Consider the following 17,423-nt stretch of genomic DNA (forward strand, 5'->3'; position numbering starts at 1 on the left):
CCCACTCCGCCGAATGGCCGAAAGAGAGCCCCGATCTAGCCCCTCCACATACACGCGTCACGACGGGGCACGTCCCTCCACTACCCTTGGGATCGACAACGATGCAGGTAGTGCTGCCCAGTGAGCTGCAGACCCAGATCCTCTTGCTCGCATGCCGGGCGGACGAAGAGGATGCCAAACCCATATCTTCTTTGCACCAGATCCTTGAGTCGCTGGACCCGCCGGGGTTTGAGCCTGTGAGCAGGACCTGGGCGCTGACGTACGACCCAATGGCCTTGCAGCAGCTCATGGTGCTCAACCGCGCATTTTACGCGATTGGCGCTACTTTACTTTACCGATCCATTGCCATATACCGACCTTCCCAACTTTCTCTTCTTCTACGCACACTTGCCGAGCGGCCTATCCTCGGGAAAAGCATAAAGCACTTGTACATTGGCGCTGTGAATCTCGCGTCAGAGCGGCTCATGCACAATCTCGCAGCAGGGTTCGCCTCCTATGAGCAGGCTTTTGGAATCGAGACAGACGTACAACGCGTACGTACCTACCATGCATGCACGTCAAAAGGCTCTTTGCTGCCCCATGCCATGGAGCTGGATATGGCCGAAGTGCTGGCCATCCAAGCCGGGCCTGCTGAGGCACAGGGTATCGATATTCGGCATCCGCGCATGGATCTACACGGAGACACCATTTCGCTGCATGAATGGGTACTGCGCCTGTACGAAGCTCGCGCCTGCTTGCATTGGCTGCGTATGCTGGTACGGGACGAACGTGCGAGAGAGCTGCGCCGCTGGCACGCTTCGCCATACAATGTTGAGGCACGAACGTACACCTTACGAGCTGGATCACCACATGCTATGGCACATGTTGACTCATTTGAGCACCATGGTGTAGATACCTCGGACCCATTTAGTCCACGTCCGCTTCATTTACGTCGTGCTGGCACACGACACGATCCAATGGATTGGGCGGATGCAGGTGATATACTGTTTTCTCTTCCTGCCTCGGATGACGATGTCCATATTACCTTGGTGTGGCATGTACTTCAAGAGTTGGACACAGACATACTTCCCCGATGGCTCTCCGTGCTCGTCGCCAAGGCACTGGCATACGGCCGCTGGCTGGCGATGGACATGGTGCGTGAACACACACCAACACCAGATGTGAATGCGTCCGATCTGGCACCTTTGCCACCGGCTTGGCCTTTCTTCGCAAGAGATCGATTTGATGACATATGTTTGTACGCCCACTCTGGTGTTGTTCACTGGGTCTGCCTTACAGATGGTGAAGAGCCCGTGATAGATGAGGCGGATGCGAATGTATGGGCCTCGACCGGCCGGCATGGCGAGCAGGCTATTTGGGAGAGCTGGCCACGCTTCCCTTTTGGTATATCCATGGCTCAATGGCAAGTACCTTTGCGTGGATCCACGGCACTGCCATATGTGCCATCACCACCCCAGCACACGCTTGGCGGTCTTGTACAGTCGGTTCAGGCATTGCTTGGCATGACACCTGAGCTTGAAGTTCTGGGCCTTAGCGGTGTGCTGGAACGTGCCGTGGCTGGGCACCGTGCATCTGTAGCCCTCCCTCGACTACGTTGGCTTTCGGTGGGACCACCGCCACCGTTCTGGGCGCATGCCCTACAATGGGGAGACGCGTCGCATACCCTCTTGACGACCCTACGACACATTTCCGTGACAGGGTGCATGTTGCTCGGCGATGAAGCACGTGCATTGGGCGGTGTAGCAGGCACATTACCTCACCTCACTTCTGTGACGTGGTCCATGCACCTAGGAGCAATGGATCATGGCGGCGTTGGCGTCATTGCTGCCATGGCCATTATTCTTGGGGTCGAGATTCCTGGTGTCGTTCCTGCGCCACCAGCAAATCTCCCACGCCGAGGTGTACAGCGTCTACACATGATTCTTACACAAAGAGACTATGATCGCATCCAGGCGACGGCACCGCCGTACCTACTCGAAGATACGCGCCTGCACATGGAAATCAGCACAGCCAAAGGGCCGATACACCCTATCGTACACGAATGGGCCTGTCAGACACTTTTCACATGACCCACATCCACAAGAACAGTGTAGATACCACCATAGGACCCCACATAGGCGATGTATGCAGCGCTGCACTGACAAAGTGCGTATCATCAGGACCCACTTTGCCAGGTTGATTTGGGCCTGGAGCTGGGGCTGTGCCTGCCAAACTACCGCTTACAATGTTGGACGCAGTGGCTGTGATAGAGACGGACGTCGCTGGAATAAGTACAGTGGAACATACCGCTTGTAGCGTTCGCGCTGGACGAGGTCGAATTGCCTGACGAAGTCGCATTGGAGGCGCTGGAGCTTGGCGCTGCACTGCCAGATGACGACGAAGCACTGGTAGCTGAGCTACTACCGCTAGCACTGCCAGACGAGCTATCACCACTCGCACTGGTAGATACCATGCTGCTGCTGGTACTGGACGGCGCATTCTGCGCCGCGACCAGCACAACAGCGAGCAGAAGGCCAATCCCACCTGCAAGGCGCATGATGGCCAGAGGAGAACAACAACCCCTCCACATTGATACACATACACCGCGCGGCTGACGCTGGTGCAGCGACCGTTTCTAACCTCCACGACCCATCGACGACATTCCCTCTCCCCCGCTTCGCTCATGGCGGAGATAGCCGAACCACGCGATAGCGTCTCGACAGCCTCCGATCTTACTATCGAGGGCTGGGAACGTGATCGTACAGATCCTTTATGGGCTGCGGATGGCGATCCTGAAGCGATCCCTCTAGACGAGTTTTATAATGAACCCTTACCAGGTCTTCGACGTCTCACGCCACTCTCTGACAGGCAACGGCAATCAAGATGGATTCAAGACCCACAAGGGCTGTGCATTGTGATCAGTGTAATGCTAGGCATGGCCGTGTTTGTCTCACTCCTTCCTTGGTTGGCTGGTCCAGACCGACCTGGTTCAACTCCGCCCACTCCAACCGCGCAGCAAACCCTCACCACCATGACCATTGCAACCCTCGTTCCAATCGCATAGATGCCCAGCCCCTCGCTGTTGCTTTACTATAGTGTATTCTAGACATGACCAGCTTTGTCGTACATATGAACCTACAAGGCCATATGCATGTTGGCGGCAAGACCAACACAGACTTGCTCAAGAGTCCGCATCGGATGTCCCTTCCTTATGGCCAGCTCGTCGCACGCCGCCGCCTGGGACGAGACGGCGTATCCAGTACAAGATGGCGCACAGTATCAGGCATATGAAGGATGGCCCGCCTCGTATGACACTAATGGTGTGTACGATCCGGCGTATGGTCATGACTATGCTGCACAGCCCATGGTAGCGCACGATACATACCCACCGTACTATGACTCTTCAGCCTGGGAGGCAGCACAGTACGAGGGGTACGCCAAAGAAACAGTAGCATCAAATGAGATGGCACCGACTTACACCAGGGCGCTCCAGCCGCAAGGCTTGCCAGACGCTATGCCATCGAATTCCGAACAAGATCGGCCCGAGGCATGGGCTATTGACAGTGACGCAGATACGGATGACGACTCACTGGGCGAGGGTATGTCGTAAACCAGCAGCTTACCATTGCAGACTTTGATGCGTACAAGGACTTTAATAATGTGGAACAAGGGCCCCAACATCATCTTGATTCACACCCAGAATCCCACGACAAGAGGCATCCCTATGGAGCAGCGCCTCCCATGTCGTCACGACCTGCAGCGCACCCACTTGTTCAGCTGCCACCGAATGGTGCTGACCTATACCCTACCATCGTTGATGTGCGACATGCACATGGTTTCTTGCCAGACAAACGCGGCACAAAATCATATAACAAATTGTTGGGCGCCAGCGATTCCCAATTGGATTTGGCGGATATTGCGCCTCTGGGTGACGAGTTTACCTCCGAAGAGCGGCATCGTATGACGCGGGCCTTTCGTCGGTGGCACCGCCGTAATCAGCATCTCGGCAAAATTGACTCATGGCTGCGCGGTTATAATCCGGTTTGTGGTTGGCTAGGACCTCAAGCCGCACTGATCATTGGCTTTGTTTTGGTGGTCATGTACGTGCTGAGAATCATTTCTGACCGACAGCATTGCGGTTATGCTGTACTTTGTTATTCCTCGCGTGCCTGGTATGTGTTTATTCTGCTTACACAGAACTTGCGCCTGTGACCAAGGATCCGTTGACACCTGCCAATGGCCGTTCGGACATGGAATTGGTCGGTTTCCCCACAGGCTTTAGGTATGTCCATGCTGAGCTGACGTGCAGTATGAACGGCACATTGCACCTCCGTGTTGATAACACCGCTGGCTGGGTGCCATCTCACCTACTTTCACTGCAAACGACGGTCACTTATATACCCACCAAGATGGTGGTAGGCAAAGGCAATGCCAAGAGCCAATGGATCCCTGGGCATACCAAATCAGCTCTCAATATTCCTATTATGTTCTCGCACACGAGCCTAAATGCTACTGGTGACGATACTCAACTGGCTTTCCAGGACGCCTGTGCCCATTTCTGTACGTATAACGTTGCGAGCTAACGATCGCTAGATCAAGGTACCCAACGGTCAAGTACGTGGAACGCACAAAATCGTCGCTAACTAAACAGCACTAAGTTTGCACGTGGACATGCAAATGGACATTGGTGGCATTCTTGGCACGCACCAATCAACGTTTGATTTAAACGATATCGAGTGTCCATGGGAGTTGCCCAAGTAAGAAACTCATGTAGCTCCACCTGCATATGTTTACGGACCCTTTACTACATTCATAACGGAACGACATGCGCGGACGTTTAAGCAGCGAACAACCCCCTACTTTTTTTTCTTTTTCCTGGCATGGTGGACCGTGGTTCATCTCTGCGCAGGAGAACGACCTCTATACAACGACTAGGAAATGCCCGTGATAGATTCAAGCAGCAAGTGGCTTCGCCACAAGATCCTACTATGAAAGTGCGCATCATGACATGGAACATGCATGGAAACATACCCAACGGCGATCTTGAGATTTTGTTTGGTAATGTGGGGACGTATGACCCCCCTATGCCTGCTTGGGATGAAGATCATGTGGTCACGCAGAATACAACACACGGCTACCGCGCGAAGGGACAAGCACATATACCGCAGGCGTCTCGCTTACCACAGCTTCCAATGGACAAGGAGCACCCATATCACTTGGTCGTGATCTGCTGCCAAGAATGCCCATGGGGTCATGGCGGGCAACTCACTACAGGCCTACATACAGCGGGCGAAATTGGAAGTGTGGCTCGTTCTCGAACTCGCGTATACAAGGACATTGAGACATCCAAACTTGCTACAGCCACATCACCAACCCTAGCGGAGCACCCTGACGCGGCACATCGACGCATGCCCGGCGTGAGCTTGGATCATTTTCTTTCCAAACGGAAGAGCGTGAGCAGTTTACGGTCAGATACCCTGTCCATTGATACCTCTCTTGCCTCAACAGAGTCGATCGTCGCTAATGACGATACAAGGACCGTATCGCTGCAGGATGGAACGCAGGTGTATGTTGCTTCTCGTCCTTGGACCAAGATTTGTCAGGACTGGCTATGCAATGGCGTGAAAAACCCTGCGTCTGCTATGATGATGTCGCCTACGTCGGACACACCGCAAGTGGCGATGGACGGCACTGCGATATTGCCTCTCAACTCCGGCGATATCTCTGCGCTCTCTACAGAGATGGATGCATGGGTCACGCCACTCAGTCCCACTAGCAACAAAATATCACCGTCGTCCATGAAGGCGCCGCCTGAGCAGTTAGGTCCCTATGTACTGCTGGCCAAGGATCGGATGATGGGCTGTTACTCGGCAGTATACGTCTGGCGTGGGTGTGCCGACCGTGTTCGAGGTGCCAGCACAAATGTGGTCAAAAGTGGTCTTTTGGCTGGTCGTATGGGAAACAAAGGCGCCATTGGAATTAGCGTATGCCTAGGTGAATCGCGACTACTTTTCATTAATGCTCACTTAGCTGCGCATGCGCATAAACTTGATGCCCGCTTGGCCAACATTGCAAAAATCAAGTCAGAATTGAATGTGGATACATTTTTACCGCCTGAGGACCCGCGGAACCACTTGAAAGATGTTACAGAGAAGTTCGATCACTGCTTCTGGTGTGGTGATTTAAATTTCCGAGTGGATGTGACGCGAAAGCATGCTGACTGGCTCATAAAGAACCATTCGTACGACGATGCATTGCATTTCGATCAACTGCACAGAGTCCTAGAAGAAGGATTGGAGTTGCAGGGCTTTCACGAGGCGCCTATTAGCTTCCCACCTACGTACAAGTATGACGTGGAGAAAGCCAAGCGACACCGACGCCGGCATATGCACAACGCTCTTCGACATACCTCTTCCACGCCATCCGCAGATACACCTACCATCGTTTTTTCGGAAGACGACGAGAGCGTGGCCGACGATGATGACTCTACTTCCGTCATAGAGGAAAATGACGAAGAAAAAAAGCGGAAATCGCTTTGGCGTCGATTCCTACGCAAGGTGGATAAGTCTGAAAAAGAGATAACGCAGGAGGCCATTGCTCGACAAGACGAAAATTTAGCAACTCTCACGCGCACTTCGTCTGCCTCGACGCTGTCCGCCGAGTCGGAGAGCTCTTCGATCCTGGAAGAACAAGAGCATACTTTTCCCAAGAAGCCCTCAGACCCCACCTTTCTCACTACGCTGACCAATGGCCTCCAATCTCTGCGCACGACAGAAAATGCAAGTCATCAAAGCCCAGCAGGAAATCTCAAGGATGTGGATGTCCAGAGTATTTCGAGCACGTATGATTCCAGTGCAAAGCAGCGTGTGCCTTCCTGGTGCGATAGAGTGCTATGGCGCAGCAATGTCGGTATCGACGAGCATGAGCATACACAAAGACCGTCGATTGAAAAGATGCGTTCAAGAATTCACCACTGGCTACCTAGGTATAGGCATGGGCACCATGCAAACACGGACGAGGCCCTGCATGAAGCCAATGCTACGCGTCACATCATGCTGCATGCCCCACTAGATTGGGTGCAGAGCGTGGCTGACATGGGCAAAGACAACCTTCTCAGCGCAATATGTGACGACCATACCTTAATGCCAAGCCAGGGCCAACTACGAGTCATTGAGTATCGTACTATTGACGATGCCGGCGTCCAAGCGCTGGGGGCACGATCTGATCACCGGCCTGTCATTTTTAGTGCAGCCATAGGCATATAATGTAGCGAGAGCGCACCTCTCCACTCACCTCCCCACGTGACTTACGAACGACAGGCTCCGCCGTTTGGTGTCCTCTTGGCTCGGTGCACCATGGCGGACGTCGGCGTGACCTCGGAAGACCTGTCTGTGTTTGCAGAGGCACGGCCTTTCAAGTCGGAGGCCTACCTATCCAAGATGGGCGCCAATGGCGCACCTGTCCCTACCCGCCGAAATAAAACGCTCAAGCAAATCTTGAACCAGGAACGCGACGCGTACTTACAAAAGCGGGGTTTGTTGGATTCGAAAAAGAAAGGAACTGAAGAGTCTACGCCAAAACGACATAAAACCTCTGCTGTTGCCTCCGAGGAGGAGCCCAAACAAGAGGATTCAACCGTTGATATGCAAGTGGACAACGCAGCTTCCTCACGCTATGTGCCTACATGTACGTTTCACGTGCACTGACCAGAGATGCCAATGTACAGGCACCACCTAGCCTTCTGCCCAGCAAGAAATACTGTGACATTACAGGCTTAATTGTACGTGCCAACATCCTGCTGACGCTTCAGGCTCCCTATACCGACCCAAAGACGCGTCTGCGATACCACAGTGCCGAAGTCTACGACATCATTAAAGGCTTTGTGCCTGGCGTGGACAATACCTATTTAGCTCTGCGCGGCGATGCATCCCAGCTTTTGTAGATCTATCATACTATGCTAGTTATTAAATTAGGCGCTCACTATCAGCCTGCCGCCAATCTGATAGACCGGCTTGGACCACAGGATGGTTCCTTATCGACTCCCCATGCCGGACATGGTCTAATGTCTTTTTCAGGTCACTTGCTGTCTTGGGAGGGTGCTACTTGTGAGTGTATAATAGTACGTACGAATTCATTGGCAGGCGGCTCAAAACGATGGCGGTGCTGCAAAGTTAGTAACGCATCTACACTGGGACATACCGGCAAAACATATTTATCGTACCAGGCTGGGTCACCAAAGTATACCATGAAACCAAGCGGGAAAAGAAGGTATCTTGTCATAAGACTCATTATACATACAAGCCGAAGCGGAACAGCTCCATGTTAGGGCCAGCCATCGCGATGAAGGGGCAGTTGCGTGCACCGTGCGAACCAGGGAGCGTGTGGCGCTGTGGTTGTCCTCTTGTTGATTAGTCAGCACATCTTCCAATGCACGCACTGTCACTTACGACGCTCTCTCGAGTGTCGTCATGGGCAAAGGAGCACGCGGTAAGTCCTCTGCCTCTTCGGCCACTCGCAAAAAGCATGCTGCTGCTGCTGCTGCAAAGCGCGGAGAGCTACCTCCCAATGGTACACCAGAAGGGAACCCGAAGGCCAAAGGGCCGCAAGGGAAAAAGCTCTCCAAGAAAGAGCGCAAGATGCTTGCCAGGAAGAAGGCGTATGTCCCACCACCAAAGCCGCCACAACCACCGCCCTATCCCCTCGACTCGATGGGATTGGCAAGTTTGCTACCGGCTGATTTGGTTATTTTGCTTCGAAAGGGCCTGAAAAAAGACATTATTACACGTGTGCGCACGCTTGAATCTCTCCTTGCGTGGATTCAGGGTGAGGCATCCAGCCAGGAAGAGACGACTGCTGCGTTGCCGCCCTCTCCTGAAGAAAGAAATGAGGCCTTAGCGTTGATGTTACCGTGCTGGGCGTATCTGTTCCCCCGTCTAGCTCTGTCACCTTCGCAGCGACTGCGTCAATTGACGTTGCAGGTGCATGAAGCCTTGTTGACCTTCCCACCTCCATCGGAGGACGCTACAAATCTTCGTGAGGAGCTACTTTCCTATACTTACATGCACGAGATCCTAGGGTACTGGGCTGTCCTTACGTACGACACGAGCCGCACTGTCGCACGACAAGGTATGCAACTTTGGAAATCGTGTACCACGTGGACAACGACCGAAGGTACTCCTACACCTACCAAACTCTTGCTCGCAGACTATGTGGATACGCTATTGGAACATGTACGGCCTATCTTGCTATCGGATATGCCGATTGCAGCCCTTGCACAGATGACGCCGTCGCTACAAGTGTCGCCGGCGTCCAAAGATGGTGGCGAATGGGATGCAAAGAGCCGCGATGATACCAACGTGGATGAGAATATGGACGAAATGAACGGCCGGATCGTCGCGGGTGCGCTAGGTCTAGTCACTATGCTGGCACAAACGCCTGGTGGTGTGTCTGACGAGAGCCTTGCGTCGTTGGCAGAGTCGCATTCCATGTGGACCGCCTTCCTATCGAAGGAGGCTCAAACGGAGGGTGAGGGACCTGCTCTGGGCAATGGTACCCCTGTGGCTCGCCAACGCGCCTGGGCCTTGCTTGCTCTTTTGAACCAATCCTATCCAGCGATGGTCGATGAACATTTGGATGTCATTGTCCCACTGGCTATGCAGGGTGCCTGGGCTGAACGTGACCCGTCCGTGATTTGTGATATGCAGGGTGCTCTGCTACCACTGCTGAAGCGCAAGCCAGAGGCATGGACCATGCGGGATGAGGACGACGACGACGAAAACGAAGGCAGTGACGACGAAGCCTCATCGTCCAACACCACGTACCTGGCTGAGTTTCTGCATTGGCTTCAAGTTGTCGCGCCAGCATCGCCTAGCAAATGCTTTCCAGCTGTGCTTGTATTTGTATCGACGATGCCCGAGTCTGTCATGCCACGAACATCCACGGCGATGGCCTCGCTGATAGAGCCTATGATGGGCTTGGCGTCTATTCTCTTGCATGGTCTCACAGATCCATTGGCCTGGGACGCCTACGTGTCGATGGTAGTAGAGTGCCTCACATGGATGTCGATGCGTATTCTTCGATCACCTTCTGTGGACGCCGAGTGCGCTGCCGTGACGATACAGCTGCTTGAAGAGGAGCTGGTGTGGGTATGGCGCACTCTGCTTCTCTCGCAGGACCTGGATCTGCCATTGCGATTGCGTAAGAAGAGTGCACGAGTCTTGGCTAAAGACATTCCCAAGCTCAACCACCGAGAGCATGACATATGGCTTTTAGCAACCCTTGCGAAGGCGATGGAAGAGGACGTGCAGACAATGGACCTCGATACCATTGCACCTGTGGTGCTAGAGTTCCTTACACATGCGTGGAGCCCTTCCTTGACAGCACCATGGCGTGAGACCATAACGAACCTGGTACACACACTTACGGAGCGTCTTGTAGCCACATGGTCAGAATCGCATGTGGAATGGCTCTCACAGATGCTGCAGAGCTCCTGGGCGAGTCTTCTTTTGCAAGGACCCTGTGCAGACACACTGCTGGTCTGGGCCACGGACGTTATCCCTAGTCATGTCGCAGAATGGGACAATGTGCACACCATCAAAGCATGGTATGCCGCATACCTCTCCCATGTCGCCGATACATCCCCCGTATGGCATGCGTTGCTTCGGACCACAACGCACATGCCTGCAACGTTGCTGCCTATGGTTTTAGACCTGGCCACGCAAACGCCTCCAGATGCAGCCACGGCGGAAATGTGGCACGACTCGTTGATGGACGAAGTGACGACACATGCACCCACGTGGCGCTTGCTTCTTGACGCACCGCCCAGTTTGCACAGTGACAAGACAGTGACACGTCTTTTGCAAGCGCTTGCCTTGAATATCCAACAAGGCGATGCTGATGCACAGACAACTTCGTGGGATGTGTTGGGTGCGTGGATCGAGAAAGACCCAGCGCGTATGGATCGCCTCGTCTCAGACGAGACGCTGCATTCTCTCGTTCCAAAGCTATACACAACGGCATACTTGGATGAGACAGATATGACAGACCTGGCCGACACTTGGTGGACGCGTCTTGTGCAGAGCGCGCAAGATCCTTCACCGCTGTACGCGCAAGCCGTGGTGGCATTGCGAGAGGCACTCGCGCTTGGCACTGTACCTCCGACACAGTTGGTCCGTGCGACACAGCGATTGCCGCACACCTATGCGTCACAGGTAGCCCCCTCGCATGACATGCTTGCGGAGCTGGTGGACCATGTAGCGCAATGTGCCGTGGACCCAGCGTTGCTGATACATGACCCTCTTGTGCCGCTGGAATCCACAGCGCCGCGTGCTTCTCCAGAGGACGTGGCCAAGCTGGTTCGTATGGTCGAGACGTGCATTGCGCTTTCGTCGTCACACATCTCAACCCCCATGCTGCTGATGGCATTGGTGTTGGCAGCCATCGTGCTGGAAGATACGCTCCTGTTGAATGATGCTCAGGTCGGTGCACCACTTGCCTCTCCCTCCGAGCCTGTTTGGCAAACGACGGTGCAGGCATCGCTGGTTCGTGTCATTCAAGCAAGTACACGCATGCTCTCGACCTTTACTTCGCATCTCTCCGAGGCGTGGCATACGCACGCTGTTACCACCCTGACGGAAGGCCAAGCCCCGGACGATGCTGCGCGTGTCTTGCAGGAGTGCTGGGCGTATGCTAAAGAATCAGGTGGCCTGCAGTATGCGCGTGTATTTGCACGTCTGCTCGCTGGTATTCTTAGTCTGAGCTCCGCCTCGGCGCATGATGCAGAAGTGTGGGCCAAGACCGCGAAGAGCCAAACCAAGGCGCCCACGCCACTGCTTTGTGCTGTGCTGTATGCCACGCGTAGCTACGCATTTGATACGCCCAGTGTCGATCGATGGCGCAACGAGCTGGCTGCACAGCTGAGCAGTGTGTCGCCGGCCTGCGCCAATACAGATGGTGTACGGTATATGCAAATGCTGCAATGCGCAACGGCGCCGCTCGAGTCTGGGAAGCCGATCGTGCCGACGCAGCGTGCTGTGTTTGCGTTGCAGACATTGCAGCGATGGGTCGCGAGTGACGAAGACTTGGATGAAGGTGTATTTGTCCATCTTGCTGCGCTGTGTGCCGAGCTGGCACCTGTTGTGCAGAGTGTGCCTGGTCGACATCTAGATATGATGCTTGATGTGGTCGAAGAAAACATTCAAGCCGTTACGTTGGAACTGCCTACAGGATGGCCCACGCTGTATACCACTTTGCGCTTGCTGGAGACGATGTATGCGTTGCGTACGCAGGAGCACGTGGCAGACTTGCTACGACAACGGGCTGATGGCCTGGAAGAGGCGCTGTGTCATGCGTTCACGTCGGCCTGCAAGTTTGCTGCCGAGTCTACACACGATATCAATGAGCTGCAGCGGGAATGCTGTGAGCGACTGGTGGCCCTGGTGGAAGAGCATGTACCAGCGAAGCGTGTAGTGCAAGAAGACCTCACTACCAAGCTGGTGAAGCTAATGGCGACGCCAACGAGTTACCGCTCGCTGCAAGTGGCCGCGTGGCATACATACCGGGAGGCTACAATGGCTCGTGTCCGAGATCAAGTTGTGGAGATGTCGCTGGGCTCGCTGGGCGACAAGGCTTCGACGCCAGCCTTGGATCCTGTGCTCATGGCAGCGCTGACGCATCAAGTGCCTGTGACAGCGGACATGTGGACCGATGCGTCGCCAGCGACGCGACATGCCACGTTTTCATTCTTGCTGCTGTGGCTCGCGGTGCTGGACCACTTTGTCGAGGCCTCGTTGCCGCTACGTACACTGTATGCCTCGGCCCTGCAATCGCAAGCGCTAACAAGCACGGTACTACTGCCCAGTGTCTTTGCGCTTATGAACGGGCGTCCCCGCGCGCTCGACGGGATTCCTGCCTTGGACGCCTCCCGCTTTGCGATGGACGATGTGCGGATGGAAGACTTCAATCCAACCTCGGCGCTAGGTCTGCAAGTACTGGCATCGCACGTCTACTTCCGCACGCTCGTCCACTTGCCGACGCAGGTACGCGATTGGTGGCTGAGTATTCGTGACCGACAAATGTCGTTGCAAGTCAGCCACTTTACAAGCAAGTTCTGCACGCCATTGCTTGCGGAGCGTGAGCTGCGTCACTTGCGTGATCCCGCCGCGTTGGCCCAGCTGCAAGACGAGGCGATGACCATCAAGGTCTTGTCGTCGAATGAGGTGGTGGCTACGTACACGGTCGATGAGCACCCTATGGAGATCGGTGTGCGTCTTCCGCCAGACTACCCATTGCACGGCGTGGAAATTCGTGACATCAAGCGAGTAGGTGTCAGTGAAGCACAATGGCGTGCATGGCTCTTGGCCGTGCAGCAGCTGCTCAGTGGCAAGAATGGCCTGATACTCGATGCGCTGACGCTCTTCAAGAAGAACGCCGAAGCAAAGTTCCAGGGCTACGAAGGGGCGGAGTGTGCGATTTGCTACTCGATCATCAGCCCAACGGATCAGACTCTGCCGACCAAGCCGTGTCGGACGTGCAAACACAAATTCCACGGAAGCTGTCTATACAAGTGGGTCAGCACCAGTGGCGCGTCGACCTGTCCGTTGTGCCGCTCCATTCTATGAAGAAGGGTGGGCCAACGTGGCCACCTCCGCTTCGCTCAGTCCATCCAGACTGCTGTATGAGTAGCCGTATAGCTTGATCAACGTACCGCTCGAGAAGGTAGTCCACTTCGACTTTCTTGGTCAAAGGAATAATGAAGTCTTCGTAGAGTCGCACGATATCCCCGGCATCAATCTTGCGCTGCATCGAGGAGGGATCGGGGGAAGTCTGGTTCAGGTCTTGGCCGTACACCTCGGCCTTTTGGGCGACGCGCGCCAAGAGCACTTTCTCGACGGCCGGCTTGGTAATCAGCGCCGCCAGCGCCTCGGCATTGCGCGATTGGATGTGAGGGATGAAAGCGGCTGGGTCCGCACGGAACTTGGCTTCCGAGACAAACATCCCGAAATAGATACGGCGGGCAATGGAGCCCAGCGCATCAATATCGCACATCGCAGCGGAGCCATAGTTGCCATCGTCCGACTTGTCACCGTGCATCGACGTGACGCGCGGCACAGTGTCGTTCACGTAAAAGTCGAGAATCTCTTTCGAGACATTCACATGGTGTGGATGCAGCACTTGCGGGTAGTCCAGCGGGCGCAGAATGGGGGACGGGTGGTGCTCGCGGGACGTGAACGGGTGCTCATCGGGCCTGTCATGAGTAAGTCAGCACGCGTACATACGCCATCCATCGTCCGAGCTTGGCTGCCTGTAAGTAGCTTGACGCACGTACCATACATCGACTCGGTCTCCTGAATCAGGTACATGAGCCATGTGCCTGTCCAGTGCTCTTTCTCGCGCAGCTCAGGGAAAGCGCCCTCTTCGTACATCCGTGCATTGTGCGAGTACTGGGCACGCTCAATCACACGGAACACAATCGACTCTTCCATCCGCTGCAAGCTCGCCCGAATCTTATCGAGGGAGAGAATATCGTCTACAGATGCATTATGAAAGTTGATCGCGTTGTGCATCGTGGAGGAAGACGGACGATTAGCGTCGCTACAATGGAGGTGGAGTAAAATCAGCCCAGGCACGTCCCTACGGCGCGCCGGAGAGCCACCGCTTGGGTTTGGGTGGAGAGGCGACGCGTGCCTCTGCGGCCGTCGTGCTGCCACCACCACCGCCGCGCATGGGCTTGGCTATGCGTGGCGCGTAGCTCATCGGCTCCGATACGTCGGACCAAGCGCGCGACGTGAACGACGAGGCAGACAACGTCGGCGAGGGAGGAATGTTCTCGCGTTGATGGCGCGCATGCCAGCGTTTCTCGGCCAAGGCCACATCGCGTTTCAGGGTAGAGTTTTGGTCGATCAGACGTCGTTGGACATTCGTTAGCTGCTCCAATCGGCGTTCCATCATGCTCATCTTGCGCTGCTGGACACGCATATTGAGACTCTGTAGCAGCATGCGATAGTGGTCTTGCATTTCCTCGACTTCCATCTCCATCTCCACGATACGCTCGCTGCGTTCCCGCAGACCTTGCATGAGCTGCTCTTTCAGCCGCTCGTACTCCCGCAAACGTAGCGAAACAAGTTCACGTGTCTTCTCCATCTGCCAGGACGCATCCAAAAGGCGCTGCACAATCGCCGGATCCGGCCCACGCGCCTCGCCGCGGATCAGCGACGCACTCAGCAGCTCGAGCGCGCGTCGTTGCTCCTCGTGACTCGCACGTAGATCGTCCAGCGAGCGCGTGAGACCCGCCGTCTCTTCGCTGCGAATCGCAAGTAGCTGCTCCAGATGCGTCGCTTCCGTGCTCGTATTCAGTTGGTGGGCCGACGAATGCTCGTCAAGCACTTGACGAAGCTCCGCCAACTGCGACGCGCCATCGTCGCCTACACGCAGCCCATGCTCCAACGCGCCAATTTGGTTGGTAATGAGATCGTAGCGCTGCTGCAAGGCAGTGTTTCGATCCGACAAGGCATTCTTCTGCTGCTGCAGCACAGCGTTTTCCTGCGCCGCAATGCGCGCGGCTTGTACTTGCTGAGACAGCACAAGATGCGTTTGTACAAGCCCTTCTTCCAGCGTATGCACTTGCTCCGTAGTGAGCGGCATCGCTGCTGACGTCTCCTGGCTCGCCACAGACAGCACATGCACGAGATCCAATAGAGGCTCGAGCGGGACAGACGCACCGGTCACTTCCTTTAGCATCGCTTCGACACGTTCTTCACGCGTATGCGTCGAGGGCGCCGCGTCTTTGGCAGCAGCCGTGGCGGCCGCCGCGGTATCTTCGGCCGCCGCCGCCTTCGCCTGCCATTCGTCACACTGCTCCTTGAGATCTTTCATGTCTATCTGCAAGGCAGCATTCTTCAGCTTCTCGTTCTGCAACTCCATCTCAAGCGCCTGCACACGCTGTTGGTATCGATGCACTTCTTTGGCGTGTGCTGTCTCAGTGGCTGTTGCCGCCTCGGTAGCCGCCGTCTCTGCCGAGGGCCCAGAATGACGTGAACTCGTGGGCAGGGAGCCGCCTTGCCGAAGGAGGGGTATCCATTGCGTCGAAGGCATCGCACGACCAGCGCGCCATGCTTCCAGCTCCTTTTCCAGCTGCTCGGCATGTTGTTTGTACGCATGCGTCTGTGCCGAGGCTTTGCGGACCAAGGCACGAAGCTCCGTGGGCGAAAGCTCGACATTCACACGTGCATTGTTCTTGATGGATTTGGCCCGCATACCGAACCGCAACGTAGATATGGTCTCGTCCATATTGTACGCAACAGGAGAACAGTTGATGATCAGCGTCGTACGTGAATTGCCGCCTAACGACTCCTGCAAGATGCGTGTGAGCTTCGAGTCACGGTACGGGACGTGCATCGACTTGCCATCGGTCAGAGCATTGATGACCATGCCCAGCGCACTGAGACTCCTATTGATCTTCTTCGCCTCTTCTAACGTTTGACCACTCGCGCCTGTTTTCTGGACTTTCTCGGAGCCGGCCAAGTCGACAAGGTACAGGCGTCCACTCTTGGACGCCCCCGTCTCTGTATTTCGCTGCTGCACAGTAAAGGTGAATATGCTATGCGATCGTGACGACTCGGTGTTCATGCGCGTCGAGGAGACTGCACGCGCTGCATTGCCTGTGCGCAGCGCCTCGTACACGTCCGCTGGCGACGCAACGTAGCTGTCTGAGAGCCCTTTTACATAGACTCCGCGAACGCGATCTTCATGCACTGGCAAATTGGTGCGGTCCGCTGGGGGTAAGCCATGTCATACGTACGAGCTAGCAAATCGCGAACGCGCTCCATGTAAATGTCCATGAACGAGACCTTTACGACGTATTCGAGCGTGGGCGGACTGGTAAGAATCCGGTGGAAAATCTGATCAGTGATGCGTGGAATCAGGCCACGCGTATGAGGATCGTGAATGTCGGGGCCCTGCCGCGTCAGAAAGAGACTACGCACCATCATCGTATAGGTCTTACCGGACCCAGTCTGGCCGTACGCAAAGATCGTGCCGTTGTACCCAAGCATCACATCTTCGACCGTGTCCTTAATACCGTACTCAAACACGTCGGCCTGTGGCGTATCCATCGGGAACACATGATCAAACACAAAACTCGTCTCGGTGCCGCGTGTCATTTGCACGGTCGACGTGCCATCCAACGCGACCACGACCTCGTGATGGCTGCTTACATGCAGCGCATCGTCAGGGACATGGGCTGGTCGGAACCTGGAATGAGCACTTTCACGACGTACCGTGCCACGACCTTGATGTGGGCCGCCATACCACGCTGCGTCAAGGTCGTGTCGTACCCCTGCACGAGCAATACGCGTGCCGCGAGAGAGCCTCGTACAGTGCTTGTTACGTAAGGCACGCGGCAGGCCCTGTCGACCTCCACTAGGCCGTGGCGAGGCTTTTCCTCT

At 55.2% G+C, this 17,423-nt stretch overlaps 9 protein-coding genes across 9 annotated transcripts; 5 read left to right on the forward strand and 4 right to left on the reverse strand.

Annotated features, from left to right (window-relative positions):
- Positions 1-101: 101 nt before the first annotated feature.
- On the forward strand, positions 102-2,069 carry Malapachy_0684 (hypothetical protein; the record flags this gene model as incomplete). Its single annotated transcript, XM_018135199.1, has 1 exon — positions 102-2,069. One exon carries the CDS (start codon positions 102-104, stop codon positions 2,067-2,069), a length of 1,968 nt encoding a protein of 655 aa, XP_017992121.1.
- On the reverse strand, positions 2,062-2,536 carry Malapachy_0706 (hypothetical protein; the record flags this gene model as incomplete). The annotated part of the gene is made up of 2 exons (XM_018135221.1): positions 2,062-2,261; positions 2,287-2,536. 2 exons carry the CDS (start codon positions 2,534-2,536, stop codon positions 2,062-2,064), a joined length of 450 nt encoding a protein of 149 aa, XP_017992513.1.
- A 654-nt stretch (positions 2,537-3,190) lies between these two features.
- Positions 3,191-4,740, forward strand: Malapachy_0691 (hypothetical protein; the record flags this gene model as incomplete). Its single annotated transcript, XM_018135206.1, has 6 exons — positions 3,191-3,578; positions 3,611-4,079; positions 4,111-4,151; positions 4,177-4,261; positions 4,289-4,539; positions 4,631-4,740. 6 exons carry the CDS (start codon positions 3,191-3,193, stop codon positions 4,738-4,740), a joined length of 1,344 nt encoding a protein of 447 aa, XP_017992721.1.
- Positions 4,741-4,982: 242 nt separating this feature from the next.
- On the forward strand, positions 4,983-7,244 carry Malapachy_0683 (dnase i-like protein; the record flags this gene model as incomplete). The annotated part of the gene is made up of 1 exon (XM_018135198.1): positions 4,983-7,244. One exon carries the CDS (start codon positions 4,983-4,985, stop codon positions 7,242-7,244), a length of 2,262 nt encoding a protein of 753 aa, XP_017992114.1.
- Positions 7,245-7,334: 90 nt separating this feature from the next.
- On the forward strand, positions 7,335-7,921 carry Malapachy_0666 (hypothetical protein; the record flags this gene model as incomplete). The annotated part of the gene is made up of 3 exons (XM_018135181.1): positions 7,335-7,665; positions 7,692-7,759; positions 7,790-7,921. The coding sequence occupies 3 exons, from the start codon at positions 7,335-7,337 to the stop codon at positions 7,919-7,921; spliced, it is 531 nt and encodes a 176-aa protein (XP_017992220.1).
- Positions 7,922-7,943: 22 nt separating this feature from the next.
- On the reverse strand, positions 7,944-8,315 carry Malapachy_0708 (hypothetical protein; the record flags this gene model as incomplete). Its single annotated transcript, XM_018135223.1, has 4 exons — positions 7,944-8,078; positions 8,107-8,142; positions 8,179-8,251; positions 8,278-8,315. 4 exons carry the CDS (start codon positions 8,313-8,315, stop codon positions 7,944-7,946), a joined length of 282 nt encoding a protein of 93 aa, XP_017992508.1.
- Positions 8,316-8,447: 132 nt separating this feature from the next.
- On the forward strand, positions 8,448-13,302 carry Malapachy_0681 (e3 ubiquitin ligase; the record flags this gene model as incomplete). The annotated part of the gene is given in 2 exon segments (XM_018135196.1): positions 8,448-13,241; positions 13,258-13,302. The coding sequence occupies 2 exon segments, from the start codon at positions 8,448-8,450 to the stop codon at positions 13,300-13,302; spliced, it is 4,839 nt and encodes a 1,612-aa protein (XP_017992116.1).
- A 290-nt stretch (positions 13,303-13,592) lies between these two features.
- Positions 13,593-14,543, reverse strand: Malapachy_0673 (chorismate mutase; the record flags this gene model as incomplete). Its single annotated transcript, XM_018135188.1, has 3 exons — positions 13,593-13,650; positions 13,685-14,224; positions 14,311-14,543. 3 exons carry the CDS (start codon positions 14,541-14,543, stop codon positions 13,593-13,595), a joined length of 831 nt encoding a protein of 276 aa, XP_017992173.1.
- Positions 14,544-14,610: 67 nt separating this feature from the next.
- On the reverse strand, positions 14,611-17,284 carry Malapachy_0678 (kinesin heavy chain; the record flags this gene model as incomplete). The annotated part of the gene is made up of 3 exons (XM_018135193.1): positions 14,611-16,751; positions 16,778-17,229; positions 17,256-17,284. 3 exons carry the CDS (start codon positions 17,282-17,284, stop codon positions 14,611-14,613), a joined length of 2,622 nt encoding a protein of 873 aa, XP_017992176.1.
- Positions 17,285-17,423: the final 139 nt, after the last annotated feature.

The sequence above is a fragment of the Malassezia pachydermatis genome (genome assembly GCF_001278385.1).
Source record: "Malassezia pachydermatis strain CBS 1879 chromosome Unknown scaffold3, whole genome shotgun sequence".
Classification (NCBI taxonomy): Eukaryota; Fungi; Basidiomycota; class Malasseziomycetes; order Malasseziales; family Malasseziaceae; genus Malassezia; species Malassezia pachydermatis.